The sequence below is a fragment of the Muscardinus avellanarius genome (assembly GCF_963383645.1).
Source record: "Muscardinus avellanarius genome assembly, chromosome: 8".
NCBI lineage: Eukaryota > Metazoa > Chordata > Mammalia > Rodentia > Gliridae > Muscardinus > Muscardinus avellanarius.
This window is the reverse complement of record NC_137794.1, coordinates 29,045,098-29,061,158: the sequence shown is the minus strand read 5'-3', so window position 1 is coordinate 29,061,158 and position 16,061 is coordinate 29,045,098. Positions and strand designations below refer to the sequence as shown.

The following is a 16,061-nucleotide window of genomic DNA, read 5'->3' as shown; positions in this document are numbered from 1 at the left end:
TTATGACTAAGTCTTTTAAAAATGTGCTTTACTGAAAAGGAATATACTCTAAATATAATCTCTAGTAAAGCTTTCAAAAAATATTTACTATAGCTATATATAATGGAAATGGCATAATATTAAAAACACAAATAGGATGTTGTAATTAGTATTTCATAGACTTAAAAAAGAACGAACGGTAGGAGCCAAACTCCTGGCTGCTGGCCACAGCTGGAAGAGACTGGCCTCCCGCCTGGCTCCCTCCTCCCGCCTTCTGCACTTCTCTGTAGACAAAATGCACGCTCTTGTAGAAACCAAAGAGAAACTGTTCTCTAGGCTGTTCCTGAAGTTAAGTCCCACCTTCCTGCTGGAGGCAGCTGTATTACACAGGATTTACTTTTACCAGGAGAACACTCTTTCAACAAGAGTTATGCACTCGGGTCTGGGCCAGAATCTACTGTTTCGGCTTATATATTAATGCAGTCTAATCCTCTGTCGTCCCAGAGATTGGAGGGAGGGTCCCCATTTCTACCTGCTCGTGCCTTTTTTTTTTTTTTTTTGGGTGGTTCTGGGGGTGGAACCCAGAGGCTTTCTACCGCCAGGCTATACTCCCAGACCTTTTTTATATTTTATTTGGAAACAGGGTCTCACTAACTTGCTGAGAGCCTCATTAAGTAGCCGAGGCTGGCTTCGAACCTGTGCGATCCTCCTGTCTCAGCCTCCCAAGCACGGGGATTACAAGTGTGCGCCACCACGGCCAGCTCTGCTTGTGCCTTTTTTATTCCCTCCACTTTCACTCAACAGTGTGTGTGTATGTGTATGTGTGTGTGTGTGTGTGTGTGTGTGTGTGTGTGTTGTTCTGGATTTAGGGAGGTTGTTTTTGAAGGTACTAGAGATTCAATCCATGATCTCACACATGCTAGACCAGTTCTCTACCTCCCAACTAATATCCAGCCTTTTTTTTTCTTTCTTTCTTTTTCTTTTTTTGAGCTAGGGTCTCTCCAAGTTGCCCAGGCTAGCCTCAAACGTATGATCCTCCTGCCTCAGGCTCCCTCTCAAACAGCTCTAACTATAGGCACTTGCACCTACTATTTCTTTTTTCTTTTCTTTTTTTTTTTTTTTTGTGGTACTGGGGGTGAAACCCAGAGGCTTTTATACCTCTGGGCTATACCCCCAGACCTTTTTTTCTGTACTTTATTTGGAAACAGGGTCTCACTAAGTTGTTGAGAGCCTCACTAAGTAGCAGAGGCTGGCTTTGAACCTGTGAGATCCTCCTGTCTCCACCTCCCAAGCACTGGGATTACAAGCGTGTGTCACCACGCCCAACCCTACTATTTCTTACTAAGGAAAGTACAAACATAATATGTTAGAAACTTAATATATATGACATATTAAGTAATCATATTAAGTAATTTTTAAGCTAGGCATGGTGGTGAACACTTGTAATCCCTGTACTTGGGAGGCTGAGATAGGAGGATCGCAATTTCAAAGCCCTCCACTATTTAGTGAGACCCTATTTCTAAATAAATAAGTAAATAAATAAATAAATAAATAAATAAATAAATAGGGCTGGAGTGTAACTCTGAGGTAAAATGTCCCTGGGTTCGATCCCCAACTATCACAAAAAAATAATAATTTTTATAAAGTACTCTTTGGAACTCAACGTTCTCTAAGACCCCACCACTATGAATGTGGTTTCTGAATGTGCTTCACAAGCAACCTTTAATGGGCAATAAGTGGGCCTGACTCCTGAGGTAACGATGGGCCTACCTAAGTATAACATGTCAGAGCCAAAGTTATTAGTCACTTATTCTCAGAAGAAGCCCATCAAACGGTGCTTCTGACTGGATGCCACTGTCTACTCTGATGCACATTAAACTTGTGAAGCTCCAAGGGAAAGCATAGTAATAAAAACACAAACTTCCAAGTCAAAGCCATGGGAAGTAGAATTAGTTCACAAGCAACATTTACTAATCAGGTTTCATGACTCTCTCAACAAAATAATGACCCCTTTCCATTTCTATAGTAAATTTTACAACCCTTTCACATTTCATTTCACTCCAAGGCATCCCTGCGAGACAAAGATGATATTTTTATTCCCTTTTCTAAAGCCAGGGATAGAGAAGAGTAAGACACTTGTCTCAAGCGCAAAATTCAAGGGGCACAATTAAGTCATCAAGAAAACACTATTTCAACATCACATTTTATTTTGTGGTACTAAGGATTGAGCCCAAGGCCATTTTACCTCTGAACTACAGGCCCAACCCTATTTCTATTTTTTACTTTGAAACAGAATCTCACTAAGTTGCGAAGGGCCTCGCTAAATTGTAGAGGCTAGCCGCAAACCTATAATCCTCCTATCTCAGCCTCCGAAGTACTTGGATTTACAAGCTTGGGAGGCAACCACCTGTGCCACCATGCCCAGCTTAACATCATATCTTAGAATAACAAAAATAATGCAAGAAAATTGTTATGACACAAAAAAGTCAAAACATTAAAGGCTGGACCAGCATTGCTGATTTTTCCTTTTGCCTCAGGTTCCAATATAGCTCAGAATGCCATTGATTTTTTTTTTTTCTTTTAGATACTGGAGATCGATCCCTGGGTCATCCTACCTTTGAGCCACACTCCCAGCCATTTTTATTTTTTATTTAAAAACAGGGTCTCACTAAATTGCAAAGGGCCTAAGATGCTGAGGCTGGCCACAAACCTGCAATCCTCCAGCCTCAGCCTCCCAAATCATGGGAACACCGGGATGTGCCGCCAGGCCCAGCTGGCATTGCTGTTTTCAAAAGCAAAGAAACCAAGGAACAGTGTTGATTACACATTCAAGGCTGTAAGGCTCACTGAGGCAGAAGTGGGCCCAAACTGAGCAAACTTCCCTTTTACAGAAATGAAATTTCTGTTAGGAATCTGAAGAACATAATAATCTCCCTTAAGTAAGATTATTCTTAAATAATCCAAAGTCTGAGTTAAACGCAAACCAAATGTATGAGAACTGTCATCAATATAAAAACCAACAGAATATTATAGTTCACTGATGCAGTATGTTTCTGAAACAATACTTTTGAAAATGAATACTTACTGCCGGAAGAGTGAGTATCTTGAAAGAGCCTAAAAGGAAACAGGGAAGAAAACAGATCTGTCATAATCTGAATATAATGCCAAAAAACAAAATGTACAAAACTCTCCCAATACCCTTTTAGATATGGATGTAATTATAAACTTATTTAGTCAAACCCAAACAATTTTATTCATGTCCAGAATACCTTAGGATTTATTACTTATCCTTGTTCAAAGAAGTCATACATACTTGCACCAATAAAAGTATATTATAAAAAAAAAAATTCATGAACGAGCCCCCAAAACAGGAAGTCGTTCTTCTTGCTGCTTCTTTTTGTTCTCGTTGTTAACTGCTGCTCCTCTTGCTGCTCTGAGTTTACCTATATATTTGAGGAACGCTTGGTAGGGTTCAGAGGGAAGCTGGGTTTGGGGCATTTGGAGAGTTCTTACTGGCTTGGTTTGTGGTTGTTGTTGCTGCTGCAGCTGCTATCATCGTCGTCCTTTGCTTTCTGCAGTGCGAGGGATTGAACCCAGGGCCCCGTGCGTGCTGTGTACATGCTCTGCCGCTAAGCTACACTCCCATGCAGGTGTGTTTTTATGTCTTACGCTCTCCAGATGCAGGAGAAGGGACGTTTTAGGCAGGCCGGGGGTGAGCTGGGACTCACTGCTGACTCCCGAGGGCAGGGGTGGCGCAGGCTTCTTTCCACGCACCGTCCTGAGCATAGGCCTGCCAACCTAATTCATGCCGATCCCACATCAGGTCCCTCTATTTACAGGGGGAAAATGGTCTCAAGAGTATTTATCCAAAGTTCCCATCAGCAGTGATGGCAGGCCCTCCTTCCTCGCATTCATGTAAGAACTCCTTATTAAGGTATAAAATTATCATTTATTAAGGAACATGATTAACCAGACTGACACGATGCCACTTCTCCTGAAAGCCACGTGGGTCTATCGTGTTGGAGCCGAGAGGCGCGGCGTGAGCTGGGGGCCTCGGAAATCAGGCCACGTTGGTTCTGTGAGGAATTTGCCACATTTTATCCCTGCCAGTTCTCCGGCTCAGTGACGTTTTTGTGGGTCTTTTTTTTTTTTCATTTTTTGTTTCGGACTTTGTTTTGTAGTACTGAGGATTGAACCCAGGGGTATTCTACCTCTGAACTACAACCCCCTATTTTTTGTTTTTTATTATTTTGAAACAGAGTCTGGCTAAGTTGCTAAAGGCCTTGCTCAGATGCAGAGGCCTCCAATCCTCCCCGACTCAGCATCCCAAGTGCCGGGACTACAGGTGGGTGCCACCTCACCTGGCCAGCTCAATGTTTTTAATTCATATAATGAGAATGTTAATCGTCATACCAAGGTTGTTAATGTATGTAAAATAAACAGAACAGTGCCTGTGCATAGAAAACATTTGATACATGTTGGCTATTATACAGCCACCAAGTTTGAAGAGTTATGCACAAGATGTCTGCCTGCTTCTACAGCACTCCATCATTAAAAACGCTTAGTACACATCACCGACATCAAACTAGATTCGTGAAATCATATAAATGCACTTTCTCATCCAAAATATCCAATATGAAAAAACCTTCATTTATTAGGGTGTGTGTGTGTGTGTGTGTGTGTGTGTGTGTGTTCCTGGGGATTACAACCTGGGGCATTTTACCTCCAAACTACATCCCCAATCCTTTTTTTTATTATTATTATTTGAAATAAGGTCTCCCTTGGTTGCTGAAGCTGGCCTCAAATCTGTAATCCTCCTATCTCAGCCTCTCAAATACTGTGATTACAGGCATGCACCACCACACCCAGATTCTTAGTTTTGTTCAACAAAATAATAAAAACGAACGCTAACCTATTTTCTACCTTCACCCTTATAAATGGTTTTGTACACCCAGCAAGTGCACACTCACTTCAAACATCACTGCCCCGGCGGGCCTCAAAGAAATACAGATATGCTTTCAGGAACAGATAAGCAATTTGTCATCATCATTTATCACCCTGCACATATCAGTCTATCAAATAACTGTCACCGGAGAAAGCAAAGAGCAGGCTCCTACACAAGGGCTTTGTTGATACAGCAGCAGGAGTACCACCACCACGAGTCCACCAACACAAGGAGGTCACCAGGATCCACCAAGAGCAGCGGAGGTGACGTGAGTACCCACAGCGGTGGAAGTCACCATGAACCGACCCACGCAGAGCCAGTCGGGTGCAGCCCCCAAGCCGGAGGGGCAGGGGGGCCCACCGGGATGAGGCTGGGCCAGACCTGGACAGGGCAGCCCAGGTGGCTCTGTCACTCACATCCTGGTGTAGCACGTGTCCTGGATCTTTCTTTGAACCTTTATAAGAGGTTTCATTTGCATATGACTTAACATTGAAGTTTCTTATTCTTTCATTAACTGACAGGCAAAAAATTGTATATATTCATGGTATAAAACAGGATGCTTCAATATACATACTCGAGCTAATTAACATTTGCATCACCTCACATAGATTTTTCATTTGAGGTGAGAATACTGAAAATCTACTCTCTTAACAATTTTCAAGTATATAAAACATTGTCATTAACTATTATTACCATGATGTACAGTTGATCTTTTGTGGTTTTCTTTTCTTTTTTTATTTTCTTTTCTTGTGGTATTTGGGATTGAACCCAGGGGCATTCTACTTCCGAGCTACACCCCCAAACAGCCTATTTTTTATTCTTTATTTTGAAACAGGGTCTCACTGAGTTGCAAAGGGCCTCACTAAGTAGCTGAGGCTGTCTGAAAAACACGATCCTCCTGTCTCAGCCTCATGAATTCTGGGATTACAAGTGTGTACCACCATGCCCGTCTCCTTATTTTCTATTTTGAAACAGGGTCTCAATAAATTGCAGAGGACCTCACTAGCTGAGGCTGGCTGTGAACTCGCCCTCCTCCTGTCTCAGCCTTCCATGCAATAGGATTAAGAGTATGCGCCACCACCCCCAGCTACAATATATCTTTTGAATTTATTCCTCTTGACTGAAATTTTGTGTCCTTTGACCAACACTTCCCCAATCCCTCCAGCCCCAGCCTTTGATAACCACCTTTTACTGTTTCTATGAATTCAACACTTTTTTTTTTTCTTTTTGGTGTTGGGGATTGAACCCAAGGGCATTCTACCTCCAAGCTACACCTCCAACCTTTTTTCTTTTTTATTTTGAAAGAGTCTTGTTAAGTTGCTGAGGCTGACCTCAAACCAGGAATCATCCTGTCTCAATCTCCCAAATTCTGGGATTACAAGAATGTGCTACCATGTCCATCTGAATTCAACATTTTAATTTCCACATGTGAGATCATGTGGTATTTTTCTGTGCCTGGCTTATTTCACTGAATATAATAACCCTCAGATAATCCCTGTTGTCCCAAATGATCAGATTTCCTTTTTAAGGATGACTAGTATTTCATCATGAATATTACTGGGATACCTGTGAAACATTCCTTCTTCGTTTACTTAATGATGGGCACATAGGTTAATTCTATATTTTAGCTATTATGAATGATGCTGCAATTAACAAAAAGTGCAGATGTCTCTTTGACATACTGATGTAATATCCTTTGGAAATAGACCCGGCTTTTCTTTGGAAATATTTCAACTTACAGGGAAACACCTCTCTTCATGAAGACATATTCTATACTGAATTGAAATTGAAAGGCCCTACCATATTACAGTAACTACACCTGATGAAACCTTCAATAAAACCATGAAAAGACAATTTACTTAAAAAATTTCCTTGTAAAAATTTGTCTTGACAAATTCTGTCTTTCAAAATATTTGTTAGAAGCCGGGCGTGGTGGCGCACGCTTGTAATCCCCGCTCTTGGGAGGCTGAGACAGGAGGATTACGCAGGTTCAAAGCCAGCCTCGGCTGGCTTAAGAGACCCTGTTTCCAAGTAAAATATTAAAAAATAGGTCTGGGAGTATAGCCCGGAGGTAGAAGGTCCCTGGGTTCCACCCCTAGTACCAAAAAATAAAAATAAAAAATTAAAATATTTGTTCGAGCCTGGCATGGTGGCGCACACTTGTAATCCCCGCAACTGGGAGGCGGAGACAGGAGGATCGCGCAGGTTCAAAGTCAGCCTCGGGCATTTTCGTTCAAATTGCCCCCCCCCCCGTGCCCCGCTCCGGCACAGGGCTGTAACTATCTCTATATTTCTATCTTTTTAATAAACTTCTTTAAATCTTCAGCAGCTGTCCAAGTGATGAATACTTATTCTTAGCTTAGGACAAGAATCCACGGTTTTTCTGTTTGTCTCTGTGTGTCTGATGGTGGTGGTGGGGATTACTTCACACCACACACCTCCCCCCCCCAACCAATCCCCTGCAACATATTTGGCACCCACGCGAGACTATCTACAGCGGCAGGTGACTCCAGCCGACGGTGGTTCTAAAGCCACTGCATCTTGAAGGTCAGTAACCTTCCCTAAAATGGGACCAGATCTCAGAGGATGACTGGATTGCCGGCGCCAATGAGCTCTCTGGGACCATGGAGACCCCCCTGCCACGGCCTAGCTACGGCAGAATCTCCAGGGGAAGGGAGAATTTCCCGTTAAATAGTGTAGGGGACGATAGAGGACTGAGAACCTCCTCCCGGCCTACTACAAGGCTTAGTGGCGGCCAGTACGCGATCTGAGATCCGTACCCTACGGGGGTAAGATCTTTGCTGCCTATGCCTACGTAGGGGGTGCAGGGCCAGTGCTTGGTCCTTATTGAGGCTTCTCGGAAACCGCTATTGTCTTGTCAGGCCCAATGAGTGCCCATCTATTATGCCCACATCACGGATGGGACACTGTTAAAATCCCTATACAAAGTTAAATCTAAAATGCCCATGGCCCACCTTGAGAAAGATCTCAGGAAGAGGGCCTTATAGGAGCCAAAGGACCCCCTCTCATGCCCACGGGATCAAACCAGACGAAGGCCCCTCCACCTCAGGGTAGCAACTCTGATATGCGGGAGACCCAGGGGGTGCCCGAGGTTCAGGGGCAAAGAGGGATGTTTCCTCTTGTGACGGTAGGAGGGGGGGAAAACGGGTCGAAGCAAGTCCATCAGCCTTTCTCGCTAGCAAAATTGAAAGAAATTAAAAAGGACTTGGGAAATTATACTACTGACCCTGACCATTACATAAAGGCATTCAAATTACTCAGTTCATTGTATGATCTTACTTGGAGAGATGTTAGATTACTTCTTGAACAAACTCTGACGTCTATAGAAAGAGATAGGGTATATAAAGAGGCTAAAGCAATGGGGAATGATTATTTTGCGGCCTCCACGAATGGGAAATCGGATAATAGATGGAATATTCCCACATGGGAAACAGGCAGTGCCACTCGTAGATCCCAGCCCCTTGCTAGAAAGGAACAACTCGCAAAAGGCAAAAGTTCTTGAGCCTAACCAAGGTAAAGCCAGTGCATTGCAGGTGCAGCTTTAGCAGCCTGGGATCCGCAGGGTCTTAGTGCTACCAGATTAGTTTCCAATTGGTTTTGCCTGCGGGCCTGGACAAAAGAAAGTTCATGGTTCGATCTGTCCACATGCAATTCTTTCATGAGGATTAAATATAAGGCTATAACACCTACTCGAAAGAATAGATGCTAACGTTATTAGTTAATTCTTTACCCAGTAAAAGGGAAGGCCATCCTCGGACAGACTAATACTTCAGGCTGTCAATTTGGTTTAACAGAGACTTGAAAAGGGAAAGATAGATGGACAAAAGCCATTTAAGGATTCTGGTTGCTCGCAAAAACCTAGGCTCAAGTCTGTTTAAGGTGGAAAAGCAAGAGCAACTCTGGAGTAAATGCTCTCAACCAGGAGGCCATAAAGGTCCTCTGAGGCCTGGCTCACAGTGCAAAGGGGGACCATTAAATGGCTGAGCGCCCCCAGTTCCGGAGGGAATTGGGGTCCTCAGACCTACGTTCCCAGTGAGTCCTCCCACTTACCACCACCTGAGTTAACTAAAAGAGCCCTAGGCGATCATGCAGTGAAATCCCGGAGGCCAGATCTGAGGCAGTATCCTTCTTTCCCTGCCCAAGGACCAAATGCTTAGCCAGGGTGCGGAGTCTTTACAGACCACCCCTGAGCCATCTGTTTACTCAGTCTGCAGAGGTGTTTAGAATGACCTTCCATTCTACGTTCTTAGCCACAGCAGAAAATTCAGCTCCTCTGATAACAAAGTGTTTTTTTTTCTTTTCTTTTGCTGGTTGCACTAAAGTTATTGCTCAAAGATATTTTTACCTCAATCAGTCTTAGCTAAAATGGTTACTTCAGAAATTTGTCCAATTAGACTCCTGTGAGAGGTGATTAAATTAAGTTATTTTCTTTGACAAAATCAATGTTTTAAGACACTAGGGATGCTTTTATGATGTGAATTTGTGTGGTAAATTTCATTTCTCATAGGCTGAAAGCTTTCAGACTTCAAATGGTGTTACGGACAGACCCTGACAAGATCATCTATCGGAGTCCTCTGGATGGTCTTAGACACACACCACATGCCAATTCATACATATGTACCCTAAGCTGGGGCCCCATTACATCGCCCCTGTTCAGCTCGAAGCAGCTCGATGAGTCGTCGCCCTGATTCCTTTGCTTGGGGTACATGTATGTATGTAATAATAATGGGGTGACACTGATGAAAACTTAGCTCATGTTAAATGTTTGTAAAATTATGAATGTCAAAATGTATTTTCTGTACCTACCTTTGGCCTGACAGATGTCAGGAAGTTACTAGACAGAGGGGGGAATGTACTGGTATTGGGAAGAGAGTTTAAAATGTATTAATGTGTCAATACTGGGAAAGATGTCCAATCTTGAAATATGTCTTCTTTACTAAGAAAGTCAGGGTTAAGCTAACATGTCCTTGCATTCCTAAGAACAATTTAACACATTTTGGGGGAGAAGACGAAAGGTAAAAGCCTGTGTCTGGAGACAGAGATGCCTCCCCCTCAGGCCATAAATCTGGGCCTGTGTTTGGAGACAGAGATGTCTCCCCCTTTAGGCCATAAATTCGGCTGGAGAGATAACAGAAGCAGAGCCGGGGTTGGAGATAAGGGGTAACATGATCTCCAAAAATCAGAGGGACCTGCTGGACTTAGACAGGATAAAAACTCAGTAAACTGGAGTTCTTTGGCATTTTCGTTCGAATTGCCCCCCTGTGCCCCGCTCCGGCACAGGGCTGTAACTATCTCTATATTTCTTTTTAATAAACTTCTTTAAATCTTCAAAAAATAAAAATAAAAAAATAAAAAAGTCAGCCTCGCTGGTTTAAGAGACCCTGTTTCCAAATAAAAATATAAAATAGGTCTGGGAGTGTAGCCCGGAGGTAGAAGGGTTTCCAGGAACCCCAGTATCACCAAAAAAACAAAAAAACAAAAAAAGAACCAATAAAACAGCCAACTGATCTAACAGAATACAATTTTTCCAAAAGAAAATACTAGTATTTACAGAGCATTCTATGAAAGCACTGCTTATACTATTATAATTTTCACAACAATCCTGCTAAGTACTATTGTGTCTAGTTCACAAACGAGAACCCTGAGCCACAGAGATATGAAGTGACTTACCCAGGGCCACACAGGCAAGAAGTGGGGAGCCACGGTTCCAAGAAGGCAGCCTGGCGCTGGGTCAGAGTCTAAACCACCGCTCCACCCTGATTCTCAGCGCAAGAAGCAGTTATACGCTTGTTCTTTTATGGTGCATCAAAGTCCCCCGGTCTGGATAACTGTTTGTGAATGTCACTACCCCCACTTCTTCTCACATGGGTTTAAAAGTTCACTCATCTTGGCTTCCCATCTCCCCTCAATTCTACGTTCACTGATCACCAGAACCTGGAAGCTAGGGGAGCCATCTCCCTTCGAGCACCAACCTTGGGCCAGTGGCTCTAGCAATGGCCACAGGGGGGCGGCTCTGAGCACAGATGTCCTCCATCTCTGCAGGGGAGTTGGTCCAGCAAGGGAGCCCCAGACACACATGGTGTACAGCGTTGGAATAAAATAGAAAAATAAATAAACTTCAGCAAACTGCCCCTCCACAACAGCACCCTCTGTTGCAGAGGGCACTTACTCTTCCCTACGTAGGCTAAATCAGCAGGGGCTGACTATTTTGTCAGCTGTGACCTGAGGAAACGTTGTATTTCCTTTCTCCTCTGGTCTAACCCACCATCTACCTCCTGCTGCCTGCAAATCCAAAAGACAGTGAGGGGTGGGGAGGAGATAGGAATTTATTTTTATCCAAGTGGCATCGAACAAGGAGAAGTAGAAAAGAGCTGGAAGTCTACAATCCAAATAAATCTGGAGGGGTGATTAATTGGACAGCAAGCATTTTGGCAAATCAAACAAGCTCGCCAGGCTTGAAGCGCAGGAAATCTCATTTCAGAGAACTTTTTTTTTTTTAATGTGGCTTTTAGTTGACTCAAACCTTCGAAGGGTTTTCTCATCGGAGAGAAGTTGAGAGACTTGGTTGATGGCGTGTCTGCATCCCCCAGCACACATGTGACCACATCTGCTCACAGAACCAGGAAAGATACACAGCCAGGAAACAAGCTCTACCCAACAGCAAGGGGGGAGGGCCAGAGTCTCCCCCACCTCTAATTCCTGCTGGATCCAGGGAGCGACTCAGACGATGTGCAGAGCAGCCCAACTGAGGACCTGCACACTGGCCTCATGTGTCCTTATTAAAAGGTCAACTTTAAATAATTGACCTCTTTTTTTTAACTTGTTGTCTTCCCTCTAAATTACAAACACAGCTTGGAATTTCCTGGGTACTTAATAAGTCCTAGCAGAGAACTCACTTGGAAGTTCTAACATTTTAGCAATAATTTATGCCACTGAAACATAAAACCCGGGGCAGTGGGGGTGGAGCAGTGCTGATGAGGAATAAGAATCTCTTTCTCTACTGTTGCTAGGTTGGGAACTAAATAGATAGCATTTGCAAACTGCCGTGAACATTTTTTTCCCCCGTTTTGGCGAGGCTCCACTCAGACATGGAAACCGTCACCATCTTTTGAATGCAGTGATTCCTCTGAAATCACTAAGGACAGCAAGAGGTAACTCCATCAGGTAAAGCTCTTCCCAGTGCCATGCTGGAAAACTCTGATCATTTTCTTGCGTACCCAGAGAAAGTCCACCTCGAAAGCCTTTCAGATGCTTTCTCCGTCCTGCTCCGCCCGAGCCACTCAAAAGGAACCTTGTTTTAAGACTTCGCGCTTGGCACAGCCTGGGAACTGGCCGTTTCATTTACAAATAGAGGAGAAGCTATTTTTAAGTTGTGTAATAAGCAAACACAAAAACTAACCTTCCTTTAACTTTTTAAACACACTCTTGTAGCCGGGCGTGGTGGCGCACGCTTGTAATCCTCGCGCTTGGGAGGCAGAGACAGGAGGATCGCACAGGTTCGAAGCCAGCCGCGTGCGCTGGCTTAGGAGACCCTGTTTCCAAATAAAAATATAAAATAGGTCTGGGAGTGTAGCCCGGAGGTAGAAGGGCTTCCAGGAACCCCAGTACCACAAAAAAACAAACACAGTCTTGTAATAGTATATGCTGCCTCCTCACCAGACTAGTGTGCAACTAGAAATCCAACTAGCTCCAGAAATACTCTCTGAAGAAAAGGGGCTCTCCACTGCGTGCGCCGACAGTACTACAGGTGCTGCCTAATTATCCCTGGTAGGCTTTGCTATTCAGGCACAGGCAGCAGTAACCTGAAGTTTATTATCACTGTTGTTAGCTGAAAGTTTTGAACTCCTCAGCAATTCATTACAGTCTCTCACTATGCAAGCTCTTCTCTCACCTGCATATGGACAAAATGAAAGGAGAGGTTGCCACCAAAAATCTGAGGAAGATAACACCTCAAAATGCAATGTTGATAGCTGGGCATGGTGGCGCACGCCTGTTAATACCAGTACTGGGGAGACTGAGCCAGGAGGATGCAGGTTGGAGGCCAGCCTCAGCAACTTAGCGAGGCCCTCGGCAATTTAGCAAGACTGTTTCAAAATAGAAAAGAAGAAACATATCCATTGCTGCTACATGAATATAGAAAATTATCAATGTCATTCTTAATACAGTGTACAAGGAAAGGCAGGGAGTGGAGTTGGAGCCAGGAGAAGCTCACCTAGTGCCGTGTCCATGAGTGTCCCTGTCACTATGACCTGCATTATGATATATTACAATGCACCATGAAAAGTATATTTAAAAATAAACAAATAAATGAAATATAGCTGGGCATGTAGCCCAGAGGTAGAATGTTCTTGGTTTCAATCCCTAGTGCAGAAATATACATATATACATATAATATATGTACATATATGTAATATGTATATATATATATATATATATATATATACACACACAATGTTTCTGCTTTATAGTTTAATGTTGCTTCAAGGCTAAACAGCTTTTCACTGAATTGAATTATATAGAAAATACAAGTATTTCTTTTTTTTTTTTTTTTTTTTGGTGGTGGTACTGGGGGTAGAACCCAGGGGCTTTCTACCTTCGGGCTATACTCCCAGACCTTTTTTCTATTTTATTTGGCAACAGGGTCTCACTAAGTTGCTGAGAGCCTCACTAAGTAGCTGAGGCTGGCTTCAAACCTGTGCGATCCTCCTGTCTCAGCCTCCCAAGCGCAGGGATTACAAGCGTGCGCCACCACGCCCAGCTGAAATACAAGTATTTCTAAACAAAACAAAACAAAATCTTTTTGGTCTCTTACATACTCCCTTTATTTTTTCCCCTCTCCTACCTCCTCTTGCTTACAAATATCTCAATAAATATGAATTTCATACATATATTTTATTCCATTTAGAGTGATCAGTGAAATCAGATCAAACAAAAACCCACTAAAAGTAAAATAAATTAAATGACACAGCATAAACTAAATGTTAGGTTAAATACAAACAAGAAAACCAAGAGTCAGGCAAGGGTCTTGGCTGTTAAATGTCCACAGCATTTATTATTATAAAACGTATCTGGCCCACACCTATTTAGGTGCAATTCATAAACTCAGAATTATTTTTCAATTTTAAATACTCGAGGGGGAAATGTAAAAGGAATATTTTGCGACAAGTAAAAACAATACAAACTCCAGTTTCTTTTTTTTTTTTTTTTTTTTTTTTTGCGGGCCTGGGGATGGAACCCAGAGGCACTTGACCTCCGAGCTACACCCCGTGCCCTATTTTTTATTCTTTATTTTGAAATCGGGCCTCACTGAGTTGCAGAGGGCCTCGCTAAGTAGCTGAGGCTGTCCAAGAACCGTGATCCTCCAGGTGTCAGCCTCCCAAATCCTGGGATTATAAGAGTGTGCCACCATGCCCGGCTCCAAACTCGTTTCAGCATCCATAAATAAAGATCTGTCGGTGCACAGCCGCGTTCACTTGTTTGCACCATCTGTGACAACTCTCAAGACATAAAGGCGGCACTGAGTGCTGCAGTCGAGACCGGGAGGCCTGCGTGGTGGCCCACACCTGGAATCCCAGTACTTGAGAGGCTGAGACAGGGGGACTGCAGGTTCAGGTTCATGGACAGCCTTGGCAAAGCAAGGCTCTTCAACCCAGCAAGACCCTGTTTCAAAATAAAAATACAGTGGGGCTGGGGGAGCTCAGAGATAGACTGCCTCTGGGTTCACTCCTCAATACCACAAAATATTAATAATAATAATAATAATAACAACAACAACAATAATAATACCATGAGGTCAGTAAAATCTACACTCACCTTTTTTGTGGGAGACTGAGGATTAAACCCAGGAGCATTCTACCTCCAAGCCACACCCAAGCCCTTTTTATTTTGAAACAAAGTTTCTCTAAATTGCTGAGACTGACCTCAACCTTCAATTCACCTGTCTCAGTCTCCCAGGTACTAGGACTACAGGTGTGCACCACCACACCCAGCTCTATTTGCCCTTTTCAGGAAACGTGTGCTACCCCATGGTAAGGTACACTCCTCAGGGATGCTGCCTCCTTTTTCATGGAATAAGGCTGAAGGCCCACTTGAGCCAAATCAGTCATCACAGGTTGGTTTGGATTCAGGTCATAGGCTTGTGCTCAGAGGGAGGCACTGGTATTAATACTGATACTGGCAAGTGCCAGGTAACATATAGCTAATATCACCCAAGTGTTTACTATATGACTGGCACTGTAATGCATGTTCTAAATCAAAGCACTAAAATATAAAATATAAATGGGTAGGCTAGTTTAATAATATTTTGTTTGACCCAATATTTCAAAAATGTTGTCATCAAACATGTAATCAATATGAAAAATTATGAGTTTTGTTGCATTTTTGGTATGAAGTATCCAAAATAGATTCTATACTCCAAGCCCATCTCCATTTGTATGAGTCACATTTCCAGCACTCAAAAAATCACATAACTTGCTGAGCACCGTGGCACACACCCGTAATCCCAGTACTTGGATGAATGAGGTGGGAGGATCTCAGGTTTGAGGCCACCCTCAGCAATTTAACAAGAGTCTCAGAAACCTAGCGAGACCCAGTTTCAAAACAAAATTAAAAAAAAATTTTTTTTTTTTTTTTTGGTGGTACTGGGGGTGGAATCCAGGGGCTTTCTACCTCCGGGCTACACTCCCAGACCTATTTTTTTACATTTTTTTATTTGGAAACAGGGTCTCCTAAGCCAGTGTGCGCGGCTGGCTTCGAACCTGCGCGATCCTCCTGTCTCTGCCTCCCAAGCGTGTGCCACCACGCCCGGCGACCTTTTTTCTATTTTATTTGGCAACAGGGTCTCACTAAGTTGCTGAGAGCCTCACTAAGTAGCTGAGGCTGGCTTCAAACCTGTGCGATCCTCCTGTCTCAGCCTCCCAAGCACGGGGATTACAAGCGTGCTTCACCACACCCGGCTAAAACAAAATTTTTTTAAAAAGGGATGAGGGTGGAGCTCAGGGATAGACAGAGTGCCCCTGGGTTCAATTCCCAGGATCACCATCAAAAAATGAAGTGGGAGCGGGCATGGTGGCGCACGCCTGTAATCCCCAGACTTGGGAGGCGGAGACAGTAGGAT

The 16,061-nt window shown here is 43.4% G+C and overlaps 1 protein-coding gene across 1 annotated transcript in view; it reads right to left on the bottom strand.

The window, feature by feature from the left end:
• CD109 (CD109 molecule) overlaps window positions 1-16,061 on the bottom strand; it is a gene marked incomplete at both ends in the record, with an annotated part of 163,838 nt that overhangs the window by 133,074 nt on the left and 14,703 nt on the right. The window contains one exon of the mRNA XM_080700077.1: window positions 3,065-3,093. Coding sequence (XP_080556203.1) covers window positions 3,065-3,093 — 29 coding nt within the window. The remainder of the gene's footprint in view (window positions 1-3,064; window positions 3,094-16,061) is intronic.